This window comes from Rattus rattus, chromosome 15 (assembly GCF_011064425.1).
Source record: "Rattus rattus isolate New Zealand chromosome 15, Rrattus_CSIRO_v1, whole genome shotgun sequence".
Lineage (NCBI taxonomy): Eukaryota > Metazoa > Chordata > Mammalia > Rodentia > Muridae > Rattus > Rattus rattus.
This window is the reverse complement of record NC_046168.1, coordinates 12516458-12544036: the sequence shown is the minus strand read 5'-3', so window position 1 is coordinate 12544036 and position 27579 is coordinate 12516458. Positions and strand designations below refer to the sequence as shown.

The 27579-nt window shown below is 44.3% G+C and overlaps 1 protein-coding gene across 1 annotated transcript in view; it reads left to right on the top strand.

The window, feature by feature from the left end:
- Sap130 (Sin3A associated protein 130) overlaps window positions 1–26176 on the top strand; it is a 75548-nt gene extending 49372 nt beyond the window's left edge. Inside the window, exons 16-21 of the mRNA XM_032885348.1 lie at window positions 6573–6931; window positions 18029–18277; window positions 18574–18699; window positions 22584–22687; window positions 24004–24117; window positions 25294–26176. Coding sequence (XP_032741239.1) covers window positions 6573–6931; window positions 18029–18277; window positions 18574–18699; window positions 22584–22687; window positions 24004–24117; window positions 25294–25452 — 1111 coding nt within the window. The 3' untranslated portion in view covers window positions 25453–26176. The remainder of the gene's footprint in view (window positions 1–6572; window positions 6932–18028; window positions 18278–18573; window positions 18700–22583; window positions 22688–24003; window positions 24118–25293) is intronic.
- Window positions 26177–27579: the final 1403 nt, after the last annotated feature.

The window sequence follows — 27579 nt, the reverse complement described above, 5'->3', positions numbered from 1 at the left end:
ATCACTCGTACTTTAAATTATACATCATTGTGTAGCAAAAAGTTTCACATGACCAACTGCACGTGGGATTGGGATTTTGGTACCTCTTTCTAGTGGCTTTTCCAGTTTCATGGCCTGCACACTTCCTCAACGTCACCAGTTGCCATTATAGTATTTACAGAGTGAACACACACTGAATAGTTAACTTCTGCCTTAGAGTGTTCCAGTATTTAAATGAAATGTGTAAGCATGTAACACAGAGCCTGCCTCATAGCAGTTACCCAGTTGTTCCTTTTTATTTTTAATGGCATCGTGGAGCAGGAGAGGTGACTGCTGAGTTCTGATCCTTAGCAACCATGTAAAACCAGGCACTGGGTGACAGACAGCTGGATCCCTGAAGCTTCAGCCAATGTGGACTTCAGGTTCAATGAAAAAGCCTTGTATCAGAGAGAGAGAGAGAGAGAGAGAGAGAGAGAGAGAGAGAGAGATTGATTGATTGATTGATGGTGATTACAATTGCTCACTGGCTAAAAGCTGGTGTTGATCTTGCAAAAGGACCTGAGAGTGAGTCTCAGTGTCCACATAAGGTAGTTTGCAACCACTGTAACTTCAGGGGGCTCCAAGTAGCACTCCACTCAGATGCATACACTGCCCCCAGAAACACAGCACATCCACAGAAGTAAAATTAAAAGCAAAGTGTGGCTGAGTTTCCTGGTGCACACCTTTAATCCCAGCACATGGGAGGCAGACACAGGTGGATGTCTATGAGTTAAAAGCCAACTGGTCCATATAACAAGTCCCAGGCCAGCCAATACTGCATTGTGAGACCCTGTCTCAAAAACAAAAGCCTGAAAGTCGGGGTCAGGATGGTGCTGGAGGGATGTCTCACCGCTTGAGAGCACTGCTGCTTGCTACTTACCTGGGTCCAGTTCCCAGCATTCATCCACATGGCACTTCATGTCCATCTGTAACTCCAGCTCCAGGGATCCAGTGCCCTCCTCCCTCCTCTTTACCAGCCGATCAATAATGGTACATTTACATACATGTCGGCAAATATTTATTAAATGTTATGTATATGAGTGCTCTATCTGGATGTATGCCCGCAGGCCAGAAGAGGGCATCAGATCTCATTACAGATGGTTGTGAGCCACCATGTGTTTGCTGGGATTTGAACTCAGGACCTCTGGAAGAGCAGTCAGTGCTCTAACCACTGAGCCATCTCTCCAGCCCCAAATAAAAGAAAAAAATAGTAAGAAGAAGAACGATAGCAAATGGTCAGAGAGGATGACACCTGACGTCAGCCTCTATCCTCAGCATACACACGTGCTCATACTGTCATGTACATGTATGTACACCCTGTGCATAGACCACACACACACAAAATGGCATCATAAGCCAGACGTGGTGAGACACAACTTTAATCTCACACTTGAGGTATGACAGGAGAATCCCCACCTTACCATAATTCTAAAAGTAATGATTAAATTTTAGGAAAAGATAATCAGACAAAAGAAAAGTATTTAAAATATTAAAGAAGATCAAGTACAGTTATGGACTTAATTGAGACCATGAGTCTGAGACCAGTTTGGGCAGCCAAGTCACACTGTTATCTGAGGGGCAGGATTCTTTTTTCCTTCTGCACTGACAGCTTTGTTGTTGAGTGCTTGCCTGTTATAAATGAAGCCCTGAATTTGACCCCTAAATCTCTCAAACGATAATAAAACCCTAAAAAATAAAAAGACAAGGTCAGGGAGGAGGCTCAGTGAGTCAAAATGCTTGTCATCAAACCGCATCATAGAAAGAGAACTGATTCTTGCAAGTTGTCCTCTGGTCCCTCATGTGCACCATGACACTCAGGTGCCTCCCCCAATAATAAATAAAGTTTTTTAAAAAATAGGTTCTGGAGAGATGACTCAGCAGTTAAGAACACTTGCAACTCCACCAGAAATCTGTTTGCTTCCTCAGCCACCAGGTCCAAGGAATCTGACGCTTTCTGGCATGCGCACACACACACATATGCATAAATGAAAAATAGACAATTTTTTAAAGATTAGCTGTCTTCAGACACACCGGAAGAAGGCATTGGATCCCATTAGAGATGGGAGCCCTCATGTGGTTGCTGGGAATTGAACTTAGGACCTTTTAGAAGAGCAGCCAGTGCTCTTAACCTCTGAGCCATCTCTCCAGCCCTAGACAAATCTTTGTTTAAAAAAAGTTAAAAGTAAAAGCAAATTAATTAAAAGTTAAAAATGAAAAGTTGGGAGTAATATATTTTATTCATTTAATTAATAACAGCTCTAATGCGTGACCTTCCATGCCTTCTTCTGGCCGTGCATAGAAATAAGTTGGTTTTAAAGTGGGGGTCTTGCTATGTTTCTCAGGCTGGTCTCCAATGCATGGGTTCAAGTGATCTTCCTACCTTAGCTCCCCAAGGAGTGGGGCTATACATACCCACTACCTCATACAGAAGCTTCATGGGTTTTTAAAGCCAAAGTTATCTAATTAGACTGTTGAGTAGTTCTGTACTTTTTATTTACTTAATAACTTGCCATGTTTCTGTATTTAGATATGCTTCTTAAACCTCATTTAGTAATGAAATTAGAGATGCCTTGTGTCAAGTATCATTTCAGCATCTGGAAACATCATCTACTAGCTAAACAGATGTGCTTACATTCCATCAGCCTTATTTCTGTTGCCTATGAAAGACATGAGGAACCTACCCCTCCCCAGGAAAGCAGCAGAGTAAAAGTGGAGCAAAGGTGATAGAATGACTAGGTCGTGATTTACAGAAATGTTTCTGGAACACAGAATTATCGAGTAAATAATGGTACATATGTGCTCCTGGGTTTGAGTGTATCAGGAAGGAGAAAAGGCAGGGCAGGGGAGTGCTAGCACTTGTCACTGTGGACCTTTATGCAGGATTATTAAAATGTCTACCATGCCAGGTGAGGCTGTACAAAGTGACTTTGAACCATTGACGAGTGTTTGGGGTCAGGGAGATGGGTCAGTCAATTGTAACGCTTGCCACACAAGCCTGAATACCTGAGTTTAGTCCCCAGCATCCACATAAAAGCCAAGACTGGTGATCCTTATCTATATCCTGGCACTGGGGATACATTGATTGCTGCCACCCACTCTAAACCAACTCAGTGCACTACGGGCTCGCTGAGAGACTTGTCTGGAAAGCAAAGAAAGAAACTCCTGAAGTGAACCCCTGGTGTCCATGTGCATGCCTGTACATAGCAAGAACAGCCCCATAAAGATGTGCATGTGCTTATATATATCAAGTCTTGGTCTCCAAACAAGTAGGGAAAAAAAAACTCAAGTAAATACAGAAAACAGGAACAAGGAATGAATAAACAGCACGCCACTACTATTCAGAATTGGGTATGGTCGTGAACACTTGCGATTTCTAGGTACAGAATTCTTTATATATTCTGATAGTGATTTACTTGTCAGATATCCTTTCATTTTTTGGAAAACCTCCTGAGCCAGTTACTGAGCCTGTGCGTCAGTAGTTATCAGTATTATGGTGTTATGCCTAGTATTAAATACACTTGAGTTTTGACAAACATCTTCCCAAACTAAAACTCTATATCCATTACATGCTAACTCCTTCTCTCCTCCGGCTGTAATCCTTGACAGCCATTTCTATGAATTATTAATATGAATCTTGACTACTTAGGAAATCATACAATCAGAATCATATAGTGTTTGGCTTTTTAAATTTTTCATTTAAGGGGAATTTTTAACATTCCCCTTTCTCTTTCTTCCATCTAATCTTTCCCATGTACCTCCCTTGCTCTTTTCAAAATCATGACCTCTTTTTCTTTAATTGAGAGGTGTGTGTGTGTGTGTGTGTGTGTGTGTGTGTGTGTGTGTTCCTAAATATGTAAATACAACCTGATTGATTGGTCCATATAATTTTATTCGTATATTTTTCAGGGCTTACTGTTTTGTACTGGGTAACTGGTTGGTGCGCTCTTCCCTGGGGAAGACTATGTCTCCTGCTTTGAGCACTCCTTAGCTGACTGTAGTTCTTTCTCTAGATTTGAGGCCTCATGAACTATCCTCTTCCACAATAATATGTCTATTAGTGTTGTCTCTAATCAGGTCATATTTAGGCAGCCATGTTGGTGAGACTTTCTGGTGAGTGGAGCTTCTCTAACATTTTCGGGAGATATAATCTCACAGTAAACTTTCTGTGTGTCTGGCTCTACAGTCTTTCTCTCACATGTAATGATTCCTGAGGGTGAATTCAAGATTTCTGATGTGGGCCTATCATTTGGAACTAAGTACCACAACTCTACATTTGGTCACTTTCCTATAATGGTCTCCATCTATTGCAAAAAAAAAAAAAAAAAAAAAAAAACACCACTCTCCTTGATTTTGATGCAGGGTGAGAACTACATTTATCTTTGGGTAGAAGGATAAATACTTAAATGTCATTAGGGATTATGCCGCAGAGCATCAGTTCCAGGTTCTCTTCTAAGATGTATGACTTCACTAGTCCCAGTTAGCTAGGTTTCCATTACCACGCAGGATGTCTTCTTCTTGAACAGGCCTTAAGTCCAGTTAGGAAACTGTTGGCTGCTGTAAGGTGTGTCTACCACTGTTGCACCCTGGAGGCTGCAGTAGGGCTAGTGTTTGCTTCCCTCCTTTGGAAGTTTGCATTAGGCCTGTTGGTACCATGGAAACTAGAGAGACGGCTTTCAGGTTAGACCCAGCTCCAGTCCTCTGGACCTTGTGTCCGAAGTCTTGTGTCTCTGACAAGGATTTAACCTTCCCTCTGGGGTGCAGTTAAGAGCAACAGAGATAACCTATAATGTTCTAGTGTCTCTTGAACGACCGTGACCAACAGCTGGAAGCGGGGAGCTTCTCATGCCTTTTTTGGGGGTGGTTTGTTAGTCTGTGGCTGGAGAAGGTGGCTTTTTAAATTATTATTCATTTAAAGGACTTATTATTTTCTGTGTAAAGTGTTTTTCCTACTTCTGTATGTACCACATGCATCCTTGGTGTTTGGGAGTCCAGAGCAGGCATAGAACCCCCTAGAATGGAGCCACTAGGGCTGTGAGCCACCACATGAGTAACAGAAATTGAGCTCTGGTCCTCTGCAGAAGCGTCTGGTCCCCAGGTCTGGCTTGTTGGTAACTGACTTATTTTGCTCACATGCAACATCCCCAAGCTTCATCTGGTTAAATAGTATTTCTTTTGACCTATCATCACATTGTTTACAAAGCAAAATCTTTAAATATGGATTTAGGGATTGAATTTGGATCCTCAAACTTGGACATCCAGTGCTTTATACACTGAGCCATCTCCCCTGTGCCCTTTTTTTCCCTTTCTTGCTTTTAAAATAGGGTTTGACTATGCAGTCCTGGCTGACCCTGTACTCAGTCTTCCCAGCCTCAGTTTCTCTGGCACTGCAATCACAGGCCAGAGCAGCAGTGCCCAGCAGGACATACACTTTGGACTTTATCTGCAGCTACTAATTGATCCCAGGACCTTGAACACTCTGTTTTCTTTGTATCTTTTGGAACTTTGCCTCCTCTTTATAAAACTTAGCCATATAAGAAACTTCTTATGAGTGCGTGAGAGAGAACCCAGTGGTCAAAAGCACTTGCTGCTTTCAGACAACCCAGTTCCCAACACCCAGGTGAGGTGGCTCACAGCTGCCTGTAATGCCAGTTCTGAGGGATCCAGGGCCCTCTTCCAGCCTCTGCAGGCACACACATACAGCTAAGGAAATCATTTGAAAATATCAAGTAGGGGCTGGAGAGATGGCCCAGTGGTTAAGAGCACTGACTGCTCTTCCAGAGATCCTGAGTTCAATTCCCAGCAACCACATGGTGGCTCACAACCATCTGTAATGGAATCCAATGCCCTCTTCTGGTGTGTCTGAAGACAGCAACCATGTACTCAAATATATAAAGTAAATATTTAAAAAAATATATATCAAGTACCCAGGAAACATGAATATAATTGTACCTTAAAGGGAAAACTCCCTTTTTGATGGCACATGCCTCGAATCCCAGTACCTGGGAGACAGATGCAGTAGCGTCTCTGTTTTGGAAGCGAGGCAGAGGCAGGAGTGCATATAGCAAGCCGCAACCACAACAACAGCAACAACCTAAAAACCCATAGTGCAGGTTCAGTGATAGGACGTCAGGAATTTCTTTTTGGATGTTTACTATTTCCTAATTAAGATGAATTGCTGCATATAAAAGCTTGGCAGGGTGGAGAATTTTTTAAAAACTGTTTGTTTATTTTTGTCGTGTTAGGGATTGAAGCTAGGTCCTTTACCATGCTAGACAAGCGCTTAGCTCTCACCTGTATTCCCAGCCTCGTAACACAGGCTGGAGTCCAGCTCCAGCTCCAGCATAGGCTTGGCTGAAGGCCTTGCACTCAGTCCCTGGCAGAGGAAATGAAGAGCTGGCTCTCTTCCAGAGCTAACTTGAAGATGAACATGGAAGATTAAAGAATAGGGTATCTGTTGTGTGCTCTTTAACAAGAACTGAGCAGCCCTCCTTGGAGATATTTCCAGTACAACACTTTTGTCTCAGTCGCTACATAATGCTCTCTCTCTGTTTCAGCACCAAACCTAAATCCGAAGTGCACGTGTCCATAGCCACTCCAGTCACAGTGTCCTTGGAGACCATATCCAATCAAAATGCCGAACAGCCTACCGTCGCCGTCCCTCCAACTGCCCAGCAGCCTCCACCGACCATTCCCAGCATGATCGCAGCAGCCAGTCCTCCATCCCAGCCAGCCATTGCTCTTTCTACCATTCCCGGAGCTGTGCCCATCACTCCACCCGTCACGACCATTGCTGCTGCACCAACACCGTCAGCCCCTGTGGGCGGCACTCCTTCCACGGTCCTGGGGCCTCCCGTTCCTGAGATCAAAGTGAAAGAAGAAGTGGAGCCAGTGGACATCACCAGGCCAGTGTCCAGTAAGTCCACCCCTTCCTAGCTCTCTGTGTGACGTCCCCGGAACCCACCTCATCACCAGGCCAGTGTCCAGTAAGTCCACCCCTTCCTAGCTCTCTGTGTGACGTCCCCGGAACCCACCTCATCACCAGGCCAGTGTCCAGTAAGTCCACCCCTTCCTAGCTCTCTGTGTGACCGTCCCCCGGAACCCACCTCAGGAGCCAAGGCTGCTCGGGAACTTTCCTCTCCTTCCTTTCTAAGACATGAGCTCTACTCTATTACTGAGTTCTGCATCTGTGTACATGGGTCCCACACACCACAGCATTCATGAGTCAGAGAAAACTCATGGGGGGACCCAGGGACCAAACTCAGGCCACCAGGTGTGGCTGCAGCCATTGACCCATCTCACAGACCCCTTGAAAATCAAAGACATTTTGCTGCCTCTTTTGTAATTTTAATTCCTGGCTATAATCATAAGTTTCCCTGTGCTTATCATTCCTATACCTTCTTTGTGCTGATTAAACCGATATTTAAAGGGATTTTTTAAAGTAATTCTAGCTAAGTATTATTAATTTATAATATACTTCCTATCAGGTTTGGTTGTTTTATTGTGTGATAAAATAAGAGTTACTGTATTTAAAATGCTCTCTCATACAGAACATAATTAGTAAGTTTTAAACTTTTCCCTATCTCTTTCTTCTTCCTGTCAGCTCAAAGTTTCCAGTTTCTGAAAGTCTGGTCACTTTTTTATTTCCTTCATTTTTATTTTAAGTATATGGATGTTTTGGCTGCATGTATGTCTGTGGACTGCTTGATGCCCTCAGAGGCCAGGAAAGGGCATGGACCCTCTGGGACTGTTGTAAGCTACCATGTTGGTGCTAGAAATTGAATCCCAAGTCCTCTGAAAGAAAGCCAGTGTTCTTAACCACTGAGCATTCTCCAGCCCTAAAAGTTCAGACACGCTAAAGCTTTTCTTGTTTGGGGTGTGTGTATATATGTTTGTGGGTTTTGTTTTTTGTTTTTTATGGTTTTTTGTTTTAAATAATTTACTCTGGGATCCTGTGTTTTCTGACTTACTTAGGGTAACTTTAGAAAGTGTGTCGCATTAAGAAACAGAAAAATCTTTGTTGTGGCTGGGCACAGTGCAACATGCCTTTAATCCCAGCACTGAATGACAGAGGCAGGTAGAACAGTGAGTTCAAGGCCAGCTTGAACAAAATGAGTCAAGGGCTACACAGAGAAACCCTGTTTCAAAAACAAAAAAAAAAAAGGAGCTCTGGTGTGAAGTCGAGTGGTTTTTTTTTGTTTGTTTGTTTTGTTTTGGTGGCGGCTCAACCCTTTGCTGTAGCCTGGGGGTTGGGAGGTGCCTTTTTGGCATATTCTATGCAGTAACACCTATGGTGTCTATAATAGTTTTTCAAACTTGCTGCTTAGCCAAGCAACTTAACACTCGGGACTCAGAAGCAAAGCAGGAAGATCCCATGAGTTTAAGGCTAGCCTGTCGTATCAGTAAGTCCCAGACTACGGTGCTTACTGAGTAAAACATCACCTCAAAAATAAGTAAATAAATAAGAAAGCTTTGCTTTCTTTTGTTTTGGTGGTGGTGGTTTTTGTTTTATTGGAGTATTTTTGCCTCAGTACGCCAGCCAGTGATGTTATGGCTAACCCTAAGAGAAAATACAATGGTCTCAATTCTGACACATTTGCATAGTCCCTGGCACAATAGTGACAAGAGGCTAGTAGTGATCCTGCATCAGCCTGTAAGGCTCTGGGAATTATTCTCAAACCAATAAATAGCACAAGGTAATAGAACAAGCATCCCACCATGGTCTTCCGGCTTACGAGCTAGTGAAAAGGACAGAGTAAAAAGACAGGATAAGCACTACACTGTTCAGAGGCCTCCGGAGTGCTCTGGGAGCACAAAGCGGCATGCAGAGGTTGGTGTGTGGGTCATCACTGGGACTGTATTCCTGAGACAGACAATTTCTGTCCGGCACGTGGTTTCAGACGGTTCATCTGTAATAGGAGGGATCGTAGTACACAGCCCGTGCCCTGGCTGTCAGGAGACAAGTGCCTGCCTGCCTTAATGAGATTTTCCCTTCCCCGCTTCTCTTTCCCACCCTGTCCCACCTGCTGATGGGATAGTACTGCCCAGATCCAGGCAAATCTTACCTCTTAGTCAACGCTCTCTGCTTCCTGGCTTCTATGAGGTGAGCAAGTCTGTATCACCATACAGGTGACCTATAGCCTAGAAACAGTGGAGCCAGCTAAAAAAATGTGAGTCAAAATAAAATTCATGGGGTGTGAGTGTGGCTTAGGGGTAAAGCACTTTGCCTACTGTGCAGAAGACCCTGGATTCTGAACCTACACAACCAATAACAGTAGCAGCAGCAGTAACCACACCCACCCTTGGGGTTTTGTCACGGCAATGAAAACCTAACACAGGAACTTTGCAAAGAAGGTCACTGTGGGGCTGATGAGATGGCTCAGCTGTCGAGTGCTTTCTGCCTGTACGATGGCCTAAATTCAATCTCCCAGGCCCACCAATAGGTAGTAAGAGAAAACTAACTCTGAAAAGTTTTCCTCTGATCTCCACTTGTGCCCTGGCACATGCATGCACACAGAAATAAATAAGGGAGGGGAAGCCTCATTCCGGAGGTGACCCTTGAGTCATGTGAAGGAGCTAACATGCTAGCCCTGATGCATCCTGGCAAAAGGGCACTCCAGGCAAAGAGAGCAGTAAAAGCCTGTGACAGGAATGTACCCTATGCTTAAAGTTAGGGAGGAGACGGGGAGTGGGAGCCAAGTGGGTAGTGACTGATGAATCTCAGGCTCTGAGACTGACTCTGCCGTCCATGTCCCTCACCCGTCACCATATCCAAGATAAGGTCCCTTCTCCTTACAGTGTAGCCCAGGCTAGCTTCAAATTAACCATCCTCCAGCCTCAGAGTCCCATGTCTGAAGTCATCTAGCATTATGTGATTTTTGTAATTTTATTCTTGAGATGGTCTCACTGTGACTCAAGCTGGCCTTAAACCCACTGTTTAAGGGTGATCTTAAATTCCTGATCGTCTTACCTCTCATCTCCCAAGTGCTGGGACGACCAGCATATCGCACCGCAACTGTTCTTTTTTTTTGTTTTGTTTGTGCCGTTTGGGAGAGTTCATGGTTGACAAGAACCCCATGGACTGAGCAATGTCTCTAGCCCTCAGACTGTTTTGTTTGCAGGCAAGTTCCACGGTGTAACTCCAGCTAGTCTTAAGTCTGCTCGCCTGCCTTGGCCTACTGAGTGCTGGCATCATAGGCATTTGCCCAGTCCAAGCAGTGCTTCCGAGAACTTTGTCATAAAGAAGGGTGTTACTGTTGTCCCACATGAGACACAGGAGAATGCCACTCAACGGAGGTCAGATAACAGTTCTCTGTTCTCCAGCAGACTAATGCCTATAGTAGGGAGTTCATAGACCCCCAAACAAAATTACATGTGTGAGGTGGGGGGTTCCACAGTGTCAGTTTGATTTATTAAAACTAATTGTTTTATGTTGTAAAATGTTGGAGCTCAGAAGCTGCAGGTGCAGCTGAATGAGAATGTTCTACTCAGTAGGGTTCCTTAGTGTGGCCTGGGGAATAATGGGTGAAGCACAAGGGGAAGCCAGCTAAAACCAGGACAAAATGGAGGAACTTGGCGGCTGATTTCCGGAAGAGCCAAAGCACTGACTCATTATACAGGGCTGTATTGGGCCCTACGGTACATAAATTTAACAGGTTGCTTGCTGTTTAAATAAGTTTAATAATCAGTTAATTAAACAAGGCCCAATCATTAGACCTAGGAGAAGGCATGAGCACCCATGGGGCCTCTGAGTAAGGTGGTCAGCTGTAAACCAGGGATTGTTGGCCTCTTTCTCAGCAGTTAATAGATGTAGGCCTTTTACAAAGTTGTAAGGCTCTTTTTTTTTTTTTCTTTTGAAAATATTTACAGTATCTTCAAGGACCAACTATTATTTGGATGCATGGATGAATACAATCATTAAAGAAATCAATTTTTTTTTCAATCCTATTATTCCTAGATACAGCAGAGCTAATAAACAGCTAATAAAATCCTTTGTGTCAGAGTACAGTCCTGGGGAAATGCTGTGGCTAGGCTGGCCCCATAAGAAACAGTATAGCTAATATTACCATGAGAACAGCGGGAAGTGGGGCATCCTAAACCCTGTCTCCAAATGTCCGCTACTGAATTCTTCAGGCCTGTTACTTTCCAGGTTTGTAACAGGAACAAGGCTGAAGAGCTGGTCACCCATCTTCTCTGGAAAGTGACGCAGACAGGCTGGTCTGAGTGGGCCTTTACAGGCCAGGTCTCTGACTCCTCAGGCAGTGTTGCCTTCTTTCCTTGGGTGTGGTGGGCCCCCAGGATGACACCTGCAGCTTAGTGTTTAAATGAGTGTCCACACTGCTGACTGACCCTGGGACAGAGCCCAGTCTTAGATTATTTAAAGCTGTCTTAAGGACTCCTTACATGTGGGGAGTAATCCATCCTCCCTATAGATAGAGAGGTATAGCCAGAGTTAGGAGCAGCCGACGCTTATCCTGTAAGGGCTAGCATGCAATATACGACCTGTCCAAGGGAACAGTACTACTTGAGCCTGGGGATGACTAACCCTGAAAGTATATTGTAAATTTAACCCACTTTACTCAACTGTTGAATTCTCCATAACCAATTTTTAATAGACATGATTTATATCACAAAAAAAAAAAAAAAAAAAACCCTTCAGGTCTCTTTGAAGTTGTTTTGAGTTGCCTGCTTTAGGCCTAACTTCAACAATATATGTAAAAGATGCCTTGGTCACCTTTGTCCTCAATGGTCTACAAAAAATTAATAAATCTCACAAGGTTAGGGTGTTATAAGCTAGGATAATTATCTCTACTAGGATTTTGAACCTTGGAACTGGAGAGATGGCTCAGCGGTTAAGAGCGCTGTCCTGAGTTCAATTCCAGTAACCACATGGTGGCTCACAACCTTCTGTAATGGGATCCTATGCCCTCTACTGGTGTCTGAAGACAGCTGCAGTGTATTCACATAAAATAAATAATTTTTTAAAAATGTTTTGAACCTTAAAAATGACAGTTATTGAATAGAAAATTCTTAACACCAAAGTAATTTTTTAATGATTTATTTTAATTTTACGTACATTGGTGTTTTACCTGCTTGTATATCTGTGTGTAGGTGTTTGAGCCCCTGGGTAAGGTAACTCCCTGGAGCTAGAGATAAATAGACAGTTGTGTGCTGCCATGTGGGTGCTGGGAATTGAACCTGGATCCTCTGGAAGATCTCGTAACCATTGAGCCATCTCTCCAGCCCCCAAACTAAACTTTAAATTATAAAAACAATCTATTGAAAACTTGGGTACCTCACTTTCCTGAACCTTGTGTATGTACTTTTACAAAACTAAATTCTATAAGCTCCATTTGTAAGAGGACAAATAGAGCAATGGTGAGCACTGATTCTTAGCACAGCCTTCTCAGGACTCAGCACCTCCAGGGGGCTCAGCCCTTCCAGGCTTACTTATCACTTATATAATTCATCCTACCTAAAATAATTTAACCCTTTTTTTTAAGATTTATTTATTTTGTTTGTTTAGACACACCAGAAGGGTGTCAGATCCTGTTAACAGATGGTTGAGTCACCATGTGGTTGCTGGGATTTGAACTCAGGACCTCTACAAGAGCAGTCAGTTCTCTTAACCACTGAGCCATCTCTCCAGCCCCTAACCCATATTTTTAATAGAAAATCAATGTGTTCAATATATTCTGTTTATGGTTACTCCCTCAGGTCTCACCGCCTTCCCTCTCACCCAAATCTACATCCTTTCTTGTCTCAAAAACAAATGGGCAGCTAAAATAGAAGAAAATAATAATAAAATGATTTTAAAAAAAAGCAAAAGCTGATTAGGGCAAAACAAACAGGTATAGATACAAACACAAAAGTCTCATAAAGACCAAATCAGAAACCACAGTGAACAAAAGCCCTGGGGGGTGGGGGCAAAATTACCATTGAGTTGGCTTTGCGTTGGCCATCCACTGCTGGGCCTTATTCTTAAAAATGGTTTATATGTCCAGTGAGAGTATGTTGGAGAGAACTGATTTTTTTCTTTACAAATGGCAGGGGCTTCTGGGTTAAGGATGGGGGCTTAAGCTAGACATGGGCATGCCGCCTCAGTCTCTGTGAGGCCCTGTGGGCTTCTGTCCTGTTGTGTTGAAAAGGCATTGTTTGCTCCCCAGAGTTCTCTGAACCCTGGAGGAGAGATTTAATGGAGACATCCCATTTAGGATGGAGTGTTCTAAGATCTGTCACACTACGTCTGCCTGTGGGTCTCTGTATTTGTTCCCTTCTGCGACAGGAAGAAGCTTTTCTGGTGATAGTTGATCTGATGATGGATAGACACTGATCTATGATTGTAGCAGGATAACCGTTAGCAGTCATTTTATTGCTACATTGCCTTTACCCTGTATGAGCGTTCCCATAGCTGCACAGGTGCACACACCCCTTACCCTCCACCCTCGTGCTTAGCCCAGATACCCTCGTTTCTACAGAAAACCTTGAGACCTCATATACTTAAAGCCTAATTGCATACAAGTAGATTTAAAAGGCCCAGCTATGATTGTTTTAAGCAGGCACAGCTAGAGTTACAAGGATGGCAGTTGGTTCCGCCTCAAAGATATTGGGCAGCAATGTCTTAATGAAAGAATGATGGGTCCAAGTTACACATTCAGGGTTACGTAACAAATTAATAGGACCTGTGGGCATCTAATAAACCATCAGGCCTTGTAAGTTTCTGGATAAAACTTAGAGAAAACATGATAGTGTTGATGAGGTACATAGCATGTAGCGTTCTTTATTATAATTAGCATTAAAGTGATGGTACAGCATCCAGAGTTTAGCTGACTAACATATTGGAGTTATTATTGAGAGATTTCAGGCCGCGTGTCCCTTTTATCCTTTCCCTGGGTGAGCAGCCCATTAGCTGTTTGTATTATGACCATCTGTATACCATCAGATAAATAATAGTAGCCTCTTAACTGTTCTCAAGTACACAGTGCCTTCCTTCTGGGTTGTTTTGTTCCTCTCCCTATCACAGAGTCAGGGAGCCTGCCTAACCCAGCAAGGCTTTGGAGGAAACTTTGAGACCATCATGCTTGGGTCTGAGGTGGGTTTTTTTTTTTTTTGGGGGGGCGTTGGTTTTGTTTTTGTTTTACTTTGCAAACAAAGGCAAGAGTATCCAGGTTTGGTGGGACAAAAACAAAGACAGATCACAGGCACAGAAGGCAGTAATTCCAAGAACAAAAAGAATGTCTTATCTCAGAAGAGGCAGGCTTGGAATTCAGTAAAAAGAACTAGCATGGCTTCTGTCTCTAGTCCCCACCAAGCAGTGCAGGTAAAGGACATTCCAACACCCTGTTGGTCTCTGAGGTAGGCACCTGAACTTAGCAGCTGGCAAGGCTCCCAGGATGCCCAGGGTCCCAGCACAGGTAGAAGGGAAAATACTGACCCCTCTCAGCTGCACACATTGTGGCTCCTCAGCAGACACATGCAGCCAGACAAAAGTATTAAAGTTACCTCCTAAGACAGTGGTTCTCGACCTCTGGGACATGCCCCTTACAGGGTGACATTTCAGATATCCTGCATGTAAGATGTTTGCATTACAGTTCATAAAAGCAAAATTAAGTTGCAAAGTAATAACAAAGTATCTTATGGTTTGGGGGTCACTACAACATGGGGAACTGTACCAAAGGGTACAGCATTAGGAAGATCGAGAGCCACTGTCCTCAGAGGACTAGAAGGACTCAGTTTTGTGTTAGGAAACAGAGCAGTCTTTCCAGGACTCTGGGCCCAGTGTAAGAATCATAGGACCCTGGAATATCTCGGGGAGCATCTTGAATGTCACTATCCACTGAGCAAGGAAGTCCTAGAGCCAGCCTGAGCCCCCTGTGGGACAGAAATCTCTCTGGGGCCTTCAAATCTCATTCCTACTCAAGACAGAGAATCCCACCCAATGAATGTCAGACTGGGAGTCTTATTTGCTAGGAGGAGAGTGCAGGCTCATTCTGGGAAGGGCTTTCAGCTCAAGGGAAGGCTGGGTAGAGTTTATAAAGCCAGAGACAACATTTACATCCCACCAGAAGCAGGCCAGACTTAGAAACAGAAGTTTTAAAAGAGTCAGTTCAATTGATTAAAACAATTTGTTTTATTTTGTAAAACAGTGGACCTCCAGAAGCCGCAGGTTCACCTGAATGAGACAGAATGTGTTGCCCAACATGATGTCCTTAGCAGGAGCTGGAGCTGTTGAGTGAAGCATGAGCTTAAGTTAACTAAAACTAGGTCGGACAAAATGGAGTGACTTTGGGCAGTTCAGTAGGTAAAGGAATGATATCAAGAGGAAGGTGCTGGGGTTTGTGGGTCCAAGAATTAACTTCAGGGCCCAGCATGTCTACACTAGGCAAGCAGTCTACCTCTGAGCCACGCCTTTGTCTAAGTTGTTTTGTCTTTAATGAAGAAAGTGGTAGAGGCTGCTCGACCTCTTTTCTTTGTGCTTACAGTGGGGCAGTAAGTCATGACAGAAAGGTTTAGGGGAGGAAATGGTTGAATTGGTTGGCCATGAAGCAGAGGAACAGGACAGGGTTGGGAGACGAAATACACTTCTAGTAGCATATCCTCCACACTGACTGATCGGATCATGGTTGTAGCATGGATTCCTGAGGATGAAGCAAAGCTGCCTAGTGGCAGGGAGGTGCCAGGAGCCTTCATTCTAGAAACGAACCCTTCCCAAGGAGCCGTACTTGGGAACCTGCAGAGGGTTGGAGTTGGGCAAGTCCTGAGATGTGGCACAGCATGTTTAGTTAGCCTTATGCAGTGTTTTTGCCTGAAGTTTATTAAAAGATTTCAACATAGTCTTAAATATCAGGTTAATAGAGAAAGTAGTTTAAGAAAATGTCGTATACTCTGCCCAAGTGTGGGGGTGGGATTCCAAAGAGAATGTCAGGCTTAGGTGACTTTACCATAACTTTAATGTATTAGGAGCTGAAGTTATGTCAGGAGGTGGCTGAGTACCTAAATGATGTTTTGGCTTCTGGTGTGCTGATGTGCCTTAGATAGGATAACAGCTAAGGTAAAACCCTTGATCCGGGGACTTAAACTAGGTTTGGTTTGGTTTGGTTTGGTTTGGTTTGGTTTTTTAGTTTGTTGGTTTTTTGGTTGGCTGGCTGGCTGGCTGGCTGGCTGGCTGGCTGGCTGGCTGGCTGGCTGGTCAGTCAGTTGAGACAGGATCTCACTATGTGGCTCTGCTGTCCTAGTACGCACTGAAATCCATCTGCCTCTGGGATTAAAGGCGTACTCCCAACTCCCTTCAAAAATCCATTTTCATTAATGTCTTTGCTGCTGAATATGGAGGACAACAGTCCCTGCCTATCAGAGGAAAACTTGACCTGTCTGACTTGAAAGATAAGCTTCGATTTGAAGAGTAGAGAGCCATTCAGTGCTGGTCTGAGCATCTAGCCACGTAGACACAATTACTGTGGCTGATACTAACTATAACCCAGGTTAAGATACAGCAAAGCTTCTCAGACAGGAGACTCCTAAAGCTTATAACAGTGGAGGAACACACCCTTAATCCCAGCACAGGCAAGGGCAGGAAGATCTCTTAAATTTGAGCTAACCTGGTTGGTCTCTATAGTGACTTATAAGCCAGCCAGGCTAAACAGTGAGACCTGTTTTGTGTTGGTTTTTTAATTTTATACACTCTGTGTGTGTGTGTGTGTGTGTGTGTGTGTGTGTGTGTGTGTGTGTTCAGAACAGGATGATGAATAAGTATAGGAAAACACCAAAGAACAGTTTTAAGAAGAGTCTAATGTAGTCATTCCCTTCTGAGTTAAATGAAAAGGAAAACAATATGAAGTTGAATTTCATTGACTGTACACCATCACAACACTGCCTAAAAGGAAAACAATGACACAAGACAAGATACAAAGTAAGATTACAATTGCTGTTGGATGGATGGATGGATGGATGGATGGATGGATGGATGGATGGATGGATGGATGGAAAGGAAGGAAGGAAGGAAGGAGTCTTTTAATAGTTCACAGGTATAAATGGCTTTGTCCTGGTGATATTCTTGAAGCTGTGTACAATCAAAGGATTTTATTCTAGGAAATCACTCAAGTTCTCTCAGTGCGGGCAGAGCAGGCTGCTCACCCAGCAGCCTTTCAGAGATTGTCGGAAGAACTGAAGAGGGGAGAATGTTTGATCACCATGCAAACAGGAGATAGAAAGTCGGGATCGTGTAGTCCTTTCCTTCTGACAGCAAAGAGGGGTAGAGGCGTAAGGGGGCAGGAAATGTAAAAGAATCTTACCAGAGAGCATGGATTTTAGCATACATGGTTTGCAAGGCTAAGTCACGTTGGTAGTTGTGTCTGTCTGCGTTCATCTGTGTATATACAGAAGAATTGGGGAACCAGACCTGCTGTCTTACACTTTTGCTGAAGCATGAACAAAGGAGATGTGAGGCAGTTTGTAGTTATTAGTGACTGTGGTATAGGATGTGGCTGTTAGAAGTGAGTAACGGGTTGGAGAGATGGCTCAGTGCTTAAGAGCACTGCCTGTTCTTTCAAAGGTCCTGAGTTCAATTCCCAGCAACTATGTGGTGACTCACAACCATCTGTAATGGAATCTGATTTCCTCTGATGGAGTGCATGAAGACAGAGCACTCATATAAATAGATAGATAGATAGATAGATAGATAGATAGATAGATAGATAGATAGATAGATAGATAAATCTTTTTTTTTTAAAAAGCAACAGAGGTTATGATTTGTAAGCCCAAGCTGTATGACCCATCCTAGTAAAGATGGTGTTGACTTTCCCACTCCAGAGGTGTTTTATCTGCATACAGTGTCCAGTGAATGATAGGAAGCAGTTCACAGCCCCTGCCTCGGTTAGAGTGTGGGACATACTGTCGGGCCCATAAGAAACCTCACTACCTGTTAGCCCCTCTGTCTTCATAATCGTCCTTCTGGAAGTCACGTGAAGCCTTCCAGTGTTTGAGAGCTCATTGGTGTGTGATCCCTCCCCAACAGCAGTCCCTCCTCTGGCTACCAACACCGTGTCTCCATCTCTGGCTTTGCTGGCAAGCAACCTGTCCATGCCTCCAAGTGACCTCCCACCTGGTGCCTCCCCAAGGAAAAAGCCTCGAAAGCAGCAGCACGTGATCTCGACCGAGGAGGGGGATATGATGGAGACAAACAGCACCGACGATGAGAAGTCCACTGCCAAAAGTCTCTTGGTGAAGGCTGAGAAACGCAAGTCTCCTCCCAAAGAGTACATTGGTGAGTGCACTAGACGGGGTGGGCTAGCTGTCTGCTACCTTCCCCTAGTCAGAAGAGTACATTGGTGAGTGCACTAGACGGGGTGGGCTAGCTGTCTGCTACCTTCCCCTAGTCAGAAGAGTACATTGGTGAGTGCACTAAGACAGGGTGGGCTAGCTGTCTGCTACCTTCCCCTAGTCAGAAGCCAGTCTCAGCTTCAGTCTCTCCTGCGTCTCTCTTCCCACAGTTGACCTTTGAGGATTAGCTAAGACACATACTATGCCATCTAATGTCTTCTCCCTTTCTCTTTTGAACAGATGAGGAAGGTGTGAGGTACGTCCCAGTGCGGCCAAGACCTCCCATTACTTTGCTCCGTCACTATCGGAACCCCTGGAAAGCTGCTTATCACCACTTTCAGAGGTACAGTGACGTCCGGGTCAAAGGTTAGTTCCTCAGAAACATCTAGTACTTACTGTTGATGTAATGGTGTAACATGTAAGCTACGTTGTAATCACAGTTCTCTGATTTCCAACAAAAACATATAAAACCCAGTATAACAATAGAATCTTTGTTTTATTTTTATTTTTTCTTTTTTATTCTTTGCCCCCAGAAAGCTGTGTGTTTATTGAAACCCCAGTGAAGTGGATAAGGAGCAGCCTTAGTTTTAATAAGTTCCTGTGTTTACAGCTCCCCAAGTTCTGATACATTAGCCTCTTTGGTCCCCCCCCCAGAGAGATCCCTGTATTTGTATTGCAGTTTAACATAGGGGTGCTTTCTAGAAAGCTAAAACAATTACATACATTTACATTGTTTTCCAAAAGACCTTTTATTAACACACAGGTGTAACGCTCAGAATGACCTAGGGGGGGAAAGGCTGGAGAGATGACGCAGTGGTTTAGAGCACTGGTTGTGTCCAGCTGTGGTGGCACACGCATTTAATCCCAGCACTAGGGGGGCAGAGGCAGGTGGATCTCTGTGTCTACACAGTGAGTTCCAGGACAGCCAGGGTTGTTACTCAGAGAATGCTACAGTGCTTGAATTTTTGTTTGTATCAAAAAACAAAAAGAAAAAAGAGGGGGAAAGAAAAGCACTGATTGCTTTTGAAGCAGACCCAGCTCAGTTCTCAGCACCCACATGATGGCTCACAGCTGGATAACAAAATAACTTAATTCCGGATGATCCAGTGCGCTCTTCCGGCCTCTGAACCCCAGGAACAAAGAGGGTACATGAACATAGGGTAAAAGTGAGACTGCTCCGGGGTAAATGCTGTTACCTTGTCTTGTTGAACTTTAGTATATTTTTTAATGTACATTGGTGTTTCACCTGCACGTGTGTCTGTCTGTGTGAAGGTGTCAGGTGAGTTACAGGCAGTTGTAAACTGACACATGGGAACTGGACCTGGGTCCTCCGGAAGATCAGCCAGGGCTCCCAACTGCTGAGCCATCTCTCCAACCCTAATATCACATTTTAATAAGCCCACATTTGGGGTTGGGGATTTAGCTCAGTGGTAGAGCGCTTGCCTAGGAAGCGCAAGGCCCTGGGTTCGGTCCCCAGCTCCGAAAAAAAAAAAAAACCAAAAAAATAAGCCCACATTTAATGAAAATGGTTGAAAATATTTGTACTTGGTGGTCTTTTGAGTATCATTCATCTCCAATATACTAAATACATGAAGAGCTGCACATTCCCAGAAAGTGACCACACTGTGTTTTCATAAATTCAACTTGGAAATTTGTGATAGTTTTCTTGGTCTCACAGTGACTCTGATTTGAACAGCTTACCATCTATGTCAAAGATCGGAGTGCCTCAAAAAAAAAGTAATCTAATATTTTAAGTTTGTGGATTTTTTGTTAAGCCACATTCATAGCTAATGTAGTGCTCATGCCATGGTCTGGGTACACGTGCAAGGTTCCACAGCCTCTGAAAACAGTGCCACTAGCTGGAGACCGAGTGTTGAAACACGTGAGGCCTGCTAGCAAGGACTGGCAGAGCGCTTGTGTGTTCAGTCTCCAGCACTGATAAAGCCCAGTGTGGGAGGTGCTCACACCGGCACTGCCAGTGCTCAAGAGGCTGGGACACATGGGTCGTATGTTGGAGGCTGGGAATGCAGAACCCTGTCTGAGAAAACCAACAAGCATGAGTCTGTAGGGAATACTTCACGTTCAAACCACAAGAAAAATGTGTAAATGATAAACTACTAAGGACTGGTGACAAGGAGAAGTCTGTACAGCTCAGGACAGACTCAGAGTTGTGAATTGATATGCAAATACCAACTGGCCCACATTCACAGAGCCAGTCGTACTGTGGAATTCTCAGAGATCAGAGAGTTTTGATCATCAGTGCAAAGAATTCATAGCACAAGAATTCTATAGCTGTAAATGGTCAGAGTTGAGCCTGGGAACGTTTAACCCATACTAAGACTAGCTGATTGCACCTCACTTTTAAAACGCTATCCTGTGGGAAGCACCTTGATTGATGGCGTGCGCTCGCTGTCTCTATTGGCATAAACTACAGTCATCCCACCAACTCACTCCAAGTCCAGGTGGATTACAGGGTCATCTGATCATAAGTTAAAGCTAAGAAAAGCAGTGAAACACTCAAGAACTGAAAAGAACAAAGCAGGGATAAAATGGTAAAAGTCGTGTAGCCATTGAGAGTACAGCCCTTCAAAGTATAGGATCTAGAAAGGGAGGAGGAAGTGGTTTACTGAAGACGCCTGCTGAGAAATGCCTCAGTGCCAACTGTGGTGGTGCAGACTATGGTTAGTTACTAGCAGGGCGTGTGTGAGGCCCTGCCTGGGTAATAACTAAGCTTTTTTTATTGTATGAAGCACCACCTGGCTTGTATCCCAAGCGAGCCTTGAACCTGTGACCTTCTGCCTTAGCCTTTCAGATATTGGGATTTCAGGTATGCACCAGTGCTTGTGAAAAGACATGATGGCTCATGCTTGTAATTCCAGTGCACAAGAAGCTGAGAAGGATCATCAATTGGAAGCCAGCCTGGGCTTCTCATAAGTTCTGGGCCAGCCTGGGTTGAGGCTATAGCTCGGCTGGTAGACTACTTGCCTAGCCTGCAAAAAATGCCTGTGTTCCGATCCCTCTGCAATCCAGGACTCAGGAAGTAGTGGCAGGAGGGTCAAGAATGCAGGGTCAGCCTTAAGTACAGCATTTCAAAGCCTGCTGAGGGTGATTGGTGTTTGGATATTTGCCAATTAAAGTTTTTAATACAGTGTTTAGAACAGAGTAAGTTCACCTCAAAACTGAAATTTCAGAACAGAGCTCTACCACACCCTCATTGACACCCCTCTCCAACATCTTCTCCTATGAAACTACACTAGATAGAAGGCCTATTGCAGAGTAACTAAGACTAAACTCACCATTTTACAGATGGCGCTCAAACCTAATCTGTCAGTCTCGGTGATGACACCTATTTACAGTTATGTTTATTTTACATACGATTTCAGTGAAAACCATACTACAGGAAATAGTTAATCAGAAAGGAGTGTCCCCTTATGCCCAAGGCAAGAAACTACCTCTGTGCTGCCCAGTTACTATATCTAAATCATTTGTCTCCTCTCAAATTAGAACTACAATCCCTTGGGGCTGGAGAGAGCTCAGTGGTTAAGAGCAATGACTGCTCTTCCAGAGGTCCTGAGTTCAAATCCCAGTAACCACATGATGGCTCACAACCATCTGTAATGGGATCTGATGCCCTCTTCTGGTGTCTGAAGATAGCGACAGTGTACTCAGATATATAAAATAAATAAATGCTTCTTTAAAAAAAAAAGAAAGAAATGCAATCCCCACTTGGTATTTTTCTTAAGTTATAGCCAACTCCAAAAAAGGTCCAGAACATCCGTCCAGCCCTCCAGCTGCACACAAGAGCAAGGCTGTTCCCTGAAGACCATTTCTCCCCTAAGAGATCCCATTGTAGCTAGCTGTCCTCCTAGTTTACCCTATCAGCAGAGTGTGTCTTCAAAGGTTTCTTGTGGAGCAGATAAAAATACAGAAAAAAGGCTGGTATAGTGGTTCCCCCATACGCCCAGCACTCAGGGGGGATAAGCGTGTGGCTCTGTGAGTGTGAGGCCAGCCCAGTCCACAGCAGCAGGCCGCAGGAGGCCACACAGTGAAACCCTGTCTCAGAAAGAGAACACAGAGTTTTATTCATGTTTTTAACGACTCCTGTTCTACCTGATTTAAGTACAGAAGATGTTTGAGGAAAGAAATTCTAACAACATACTGAGGAAAGAAATTCTAAGCTGCTTGAACCCAAATGATTTTGCTTGTATAACAAATAAAATACACTTACTTTGACCTATATGTGATTCCAGAGGAGAAGAAAGCTATGCTACAGGAAATAGCTAATCAGAAAGGAGTGTCCTGCCGTGCCCAAGGCTGGAAAGTCCACCTCTGTGCTGCCCAGTTACTACAGCTGGTAGGTGCAGTTCTGGTGGTGGTTGTGTCGTGCCTGCCTGCAGTACTGTAGGCCCTGGGTTTGGTCCTCAGCGCCGCCTGAAGTGCTGTCACCAAGGCACACGGGTCTTATCTATTGCATGGTGGTTTATAGTTGCTTATCTGTTTACTTGTTGTTTAATAGAGGTGAATCAGAAGACCGCTCTCGGGAGAAGGTTCTCTCCTACCGCGTGGGTCCTGGGGATCAAACTCAGGTCATGTGCTTCGATAGCCAACCAGCCCCTCACCATGAGCCACCACCCAGTTTGCTTCTTACCAAGTAACAGACTTCAGTGACCTACCATCTCCTAGGAGGACACTCAGACCTGAGCCATCTTTCTTTAGAGAGCAGGCAGGAGTCCTTTCTACAAAGCCTGCCTCCCACAGCCCCTGTTCACTCTTTCTGTCCCTGAGAGCATCCCATATTGCCCCCTATGGTACGCTGTGCCCTGTTCTCCTGGCTGATGAACATGTGTGTGATTATTAACTTCACTCTCTGCCATCTACCCAGTGGTAGAGTACATGACTTCCCCTTCCCCATTGCCACAGCCCTGGGACAGGAGCTCATCATCTGAGTGAAGGGAAAGCAAGCACAGTGGCCGCACAATGTTCTCATCTTTAGGGTCACAGTGATCTCAAGAGCATTTCCTACTGACTCTCAAAACACATGGGTGGCACACACTAGAATCATAGTATTTATTTGTGAAGCTGAGGTAGAAAGTCTCATGTTCGAGGGCAGCCTGAGCTACCTAGCAAGGTCCTCCCTAAGGAAAAGGGTGACAAGCGCCAAGTAGCCCTTTGTTAGGTGCTTACCTAGAATGCAGGGAGACTTGAGTTTGGTCCTCAGCACCTATAGTGCTAGATGGAAAGACACAGTCTGTAATTCAGTGGGATCAGTTCAGAGTCATGCTTGACTACATGGTAGGTTTGAGGTCAGCCTGAGATGCATGAAACTGTTGGGAAAACAGTTACATTTTGGCTAGGGTTAAATTAATATAAAATTATATTTCTGTAAAAATGATAGCTAATTTGTGAATTACGGATTTGGTTTGGTATTCAAAATTATCTTTGAAGATAGACTATGATATGTGGCAAATTATAGCATAATATACAGTATTTATTGGTTCATTCCTTTATTGTTTGTGAATATTCGTGCCTCAATCCTTACGAGCAAGGTCTTTACCACCAGACACGCGCCCACAGCAGCTCTCGGAGTGGTTGAAGGGTTGAGTGGCTTGTTTTGGTTTAGATTGACACAGAAAACTGTCCATAGTCACAGTGTTTCCCTGTGTGTTGCAGACAAATCTAGAGCACGACGTTTATGAAAGACTCACCAACCTCCAGGAGGGGATCATCCCAAAGAAAAAGGCAGCAACCGACGACGACCTGCATCGGATAAACGAGCTGATACAGGTCGGATGAGCCCTCAGCCCTCGGTCGCTCTTCAGGGAGCATCGCCCTCTCTCTCTAACGTCTTCTTAGCAGCAGCCTCCCCAGCCACAGGCATTCTGTCTGCTTGTTTATTTTGTTTATTACTGACTTTAATTTTAACTTTTGAGATTGTGTTTTAATTACGTGTCTGTCTTCCTTCTCCTCTAACTTCACCACACCATCCCCCACTACCAGAGCGTCTTTTGTACAGACTCACTTCAGTGCTTGCTTCAGTGTGCATTAGAGGCGCTTACTCGGTTTTTACTTACTTTGTTTTTTAGGGGTGTGTGTGTGTGTGTGTGTGTGTGTGTGTGTGTTGCATCCCTTGAACTGCGAGCCACCTGACATGAGTGGGAACCAAATTTAGATCGTCGTAAGGAACAGTGAGCGCTCACAGCTGCTAAGCAATCACTCCAGTCACTTTTTTTCTTTTTTTTTTTTTTTTTTTTTTTTTTTTCAGAGCTGGGGACCTCAACCCAGGGCCTTGCGCTTCCCTAGGCAAGCGCCTACCACTGAGCTAAATCCCAACCCCTTGTTTTTTGTTTTTTTGTTTTTTTTTTTTTTGTTACCTTTTTTTGTCTCACTCCCTTCTGCCCAATTAGTATTCTTTCTATTTTAATATCCTTTTTCCCCAGGAACCCCTTGAGTTTCATCAGAGTTGTTCATAAGGAGCATGGGTGGATGTTTGCAAAAACCTGTGCATCCCAGCCACAGGCTTCTAGTCAGGTTGACAGTATCAGACATGGCTTCCATCCTATGGGGCCAGCACAGATCCAGTCAGAGCAGTTCTTTCCTTCTTTTCCTATAACAGACTTGCCACTGTGTTATCACCAAGCTCATTTTGTATGGGCACTTGGGATCATTGCCGAATGTTGATGATAATTCTCCCAGCACAGTAGGCCTAGCCAGTAAGAACAAAGTGCACTTCCGGCCTGACTTCCCTTGTGCTTTTACCAAGTCATTCAGCATCTTTAGCAACAGGGTCTACAAATTAGTTCTAGTTGGACCCTCAGGCCTCCCTAGAGTTCTCCAAGAACTCAGAGCGATAGTCTAGTCAGCCTTGTTCCCTCTGGAATGCTTCTGTCCTGAACAAATAGTCCTCTAAAAGTCATTTCATCTCCGTGACACCAAGTAACGCTGTGTCCTTTTCTGTCCCAGGGAAACATGCAGAGGTGTAAACTGGTGATGGACCAAATCAGTGAAGCCAGAGACTCTATGCTTAAGGTCTTGGATCACAAAGACCGGGTCCTGAAGCTCCTCAACAAGAACGGCACTGTAAAGAAAGTGTCAAAGTTGAAGCGAAAGGAGAAGGTGTAGGCCTGGAAGAATCAGGACTTGGAAACAGAATTTATGACTGATGCTGCGGGGGAGGGGGGAGGGCTTTGCTACTTTGACAATGGAGCGTTGAAATGCAGGACACTTCCCTTCATTCACTTGAGGAAGCAGATCTGGTGACACAGAAGGATCGGGACGGGACTGCCGTGCTGAGTCCTCTTCCTCCCAGGCACATCCTAATACACCTCAGTTTTCAGGGACTCAGACACTCGGTGACACAGATGGCCAGCGGAGTTTTCAGCCTCTCAGTCCATAGACTATTTATCTGGTGGATTCCTGCGGGGCCTGAGCTGAGCCTGGACTGAAAGTATCCACTTGGACAATCTGCTCTCTAGACTAAACATAAAACCTCTTCTCACCCCGTCAGTTCTCCTGTTTGACCGTCCGATGCCCAAATCGGCCTTCTACAGTGGTGCCGCAGCACCCAGAGCCACCACGTCTCACGCAAAAGGATTCCAGCGATCAGTTCTTGTCGTTTATTTTCAAAAGAACCATCTCCAAGTGATGCTGTTACACTGTCTGTCCTGCCTGTGTCAGAGCTGGATTCGTGTGAAGGTTGCGAGCAGACAACACTAACCTGCTCTGGAATCCTGTTCTAGAGAACATTCTCAGTTATCTGTACTTCCTCACTGTGTGATGCTGTCAATCATATGTACCACGCATCTCCAAATGTTAATAAAGGACTAGAAGAGGTTTTTGTAGATGAGCAGTTTGCCTGTTTCTAATGTGCACCTCTGAGAGGTTCGCTCTGCTGCACCTAACAGTGTTCCGTCTACGTGGCGGAAGTGTTGTTCCACATTGAGTTCCACTTAGCCCAGTAATCCGATGGTGTTTTTTTTTTTTGTTTTGTTTTGTTTTTTTTAAAGATTTATTTATTTATTTTGTATATGAGTACACTGTAGCTGTCTTCAGACACACCAGAAGAGGGCATCGGATCTCTTTACAGATGGTTGTGAGCCACCATGTGGTTGCTGGGATTTGAACTCAGGACCTCTGGAGGAGCAGTCAGTGCTCTTAACCACTGAGCCATCTCTCCAGCCCCCGATGGTGTTTTTAGTGGTAGAGTCTGTGGGCTCTTGTTTGTCTTAAGTAAGTCTGATATAGTCCCACTAATCCCAGCACTGGGGAGGGAAGGGCAGGCAGATCTCTATTTGATGCTAGCCTGGTCTACAGAGTGAGTTCTGGGACAGCTGGGGTACACAGAGAAAGTCTGTATCAAGCAGTAATGACAACAAAGATGATGGTGATGATGATGGGCCTAATATAACCTGACCAACACAAGGACTACTGAGGCTGCAGTGCTGTCGACGGAGCCCCCAGGTGAGCAGATTTTCTCCACAGGATTATGGAGCAATCTCTGAAGGAATCTGTGTGCTCTGATCACCAGTCAGTCTCGACTTCTCTATTGTGTATGTATTTATTTAGGGAAGGGGACATGCACTTGCCTGTGTGTGTGAGGTGTAAACCAGAGATCAGCGATACATCAGACACCTTCTTGTTTCATTCTCCACTCTGTTCTGCTTTTTCAACATAGGGTTTCTCTATGAAGTTCTGGTTGCCCTTGCTCTTGTAGACTAGAGTGGCCTCAACTCAGGGACCTGCCTACCAATGTGGACCCCCATGTTCAACCACATATATGTATTTGTCTATACATATATATCCTCAGGCTGTTAAGTTCATGTGATGTTACTGTTGTATGTTTCTTTTCAGGGATGACTGTCTGGTACTGAATGACCAGTTGGTGTGCTTTTCCCTGGGGAAGACCACCTCTAGTTCATGTGTATAAGTTTGAGGCTTCGTGGGCTTTTCTCCATGCAGTTTGGCATATTCTTTGATGTTATCCATGTTCAGCTCATGTATGGACGGTCAAAGGTGTATACTCTTAAAAAACAAACCATCAATCAACAAAATATGTATACTTATGCAAACATGATAGTACATGCCTTTAATCCCAGCCCTCGGGAGCCACAAGCAGGCAGATCTTCAAGGCCACCATGGTCTGCAGAGCAAGTTCTGGGACAGTTATATATAGGGCTATACAAGGAAACCCTGTCTCAAAATACATATATATTTACAATAACATGGTCTTTATATAAGGAAACTAGGTGT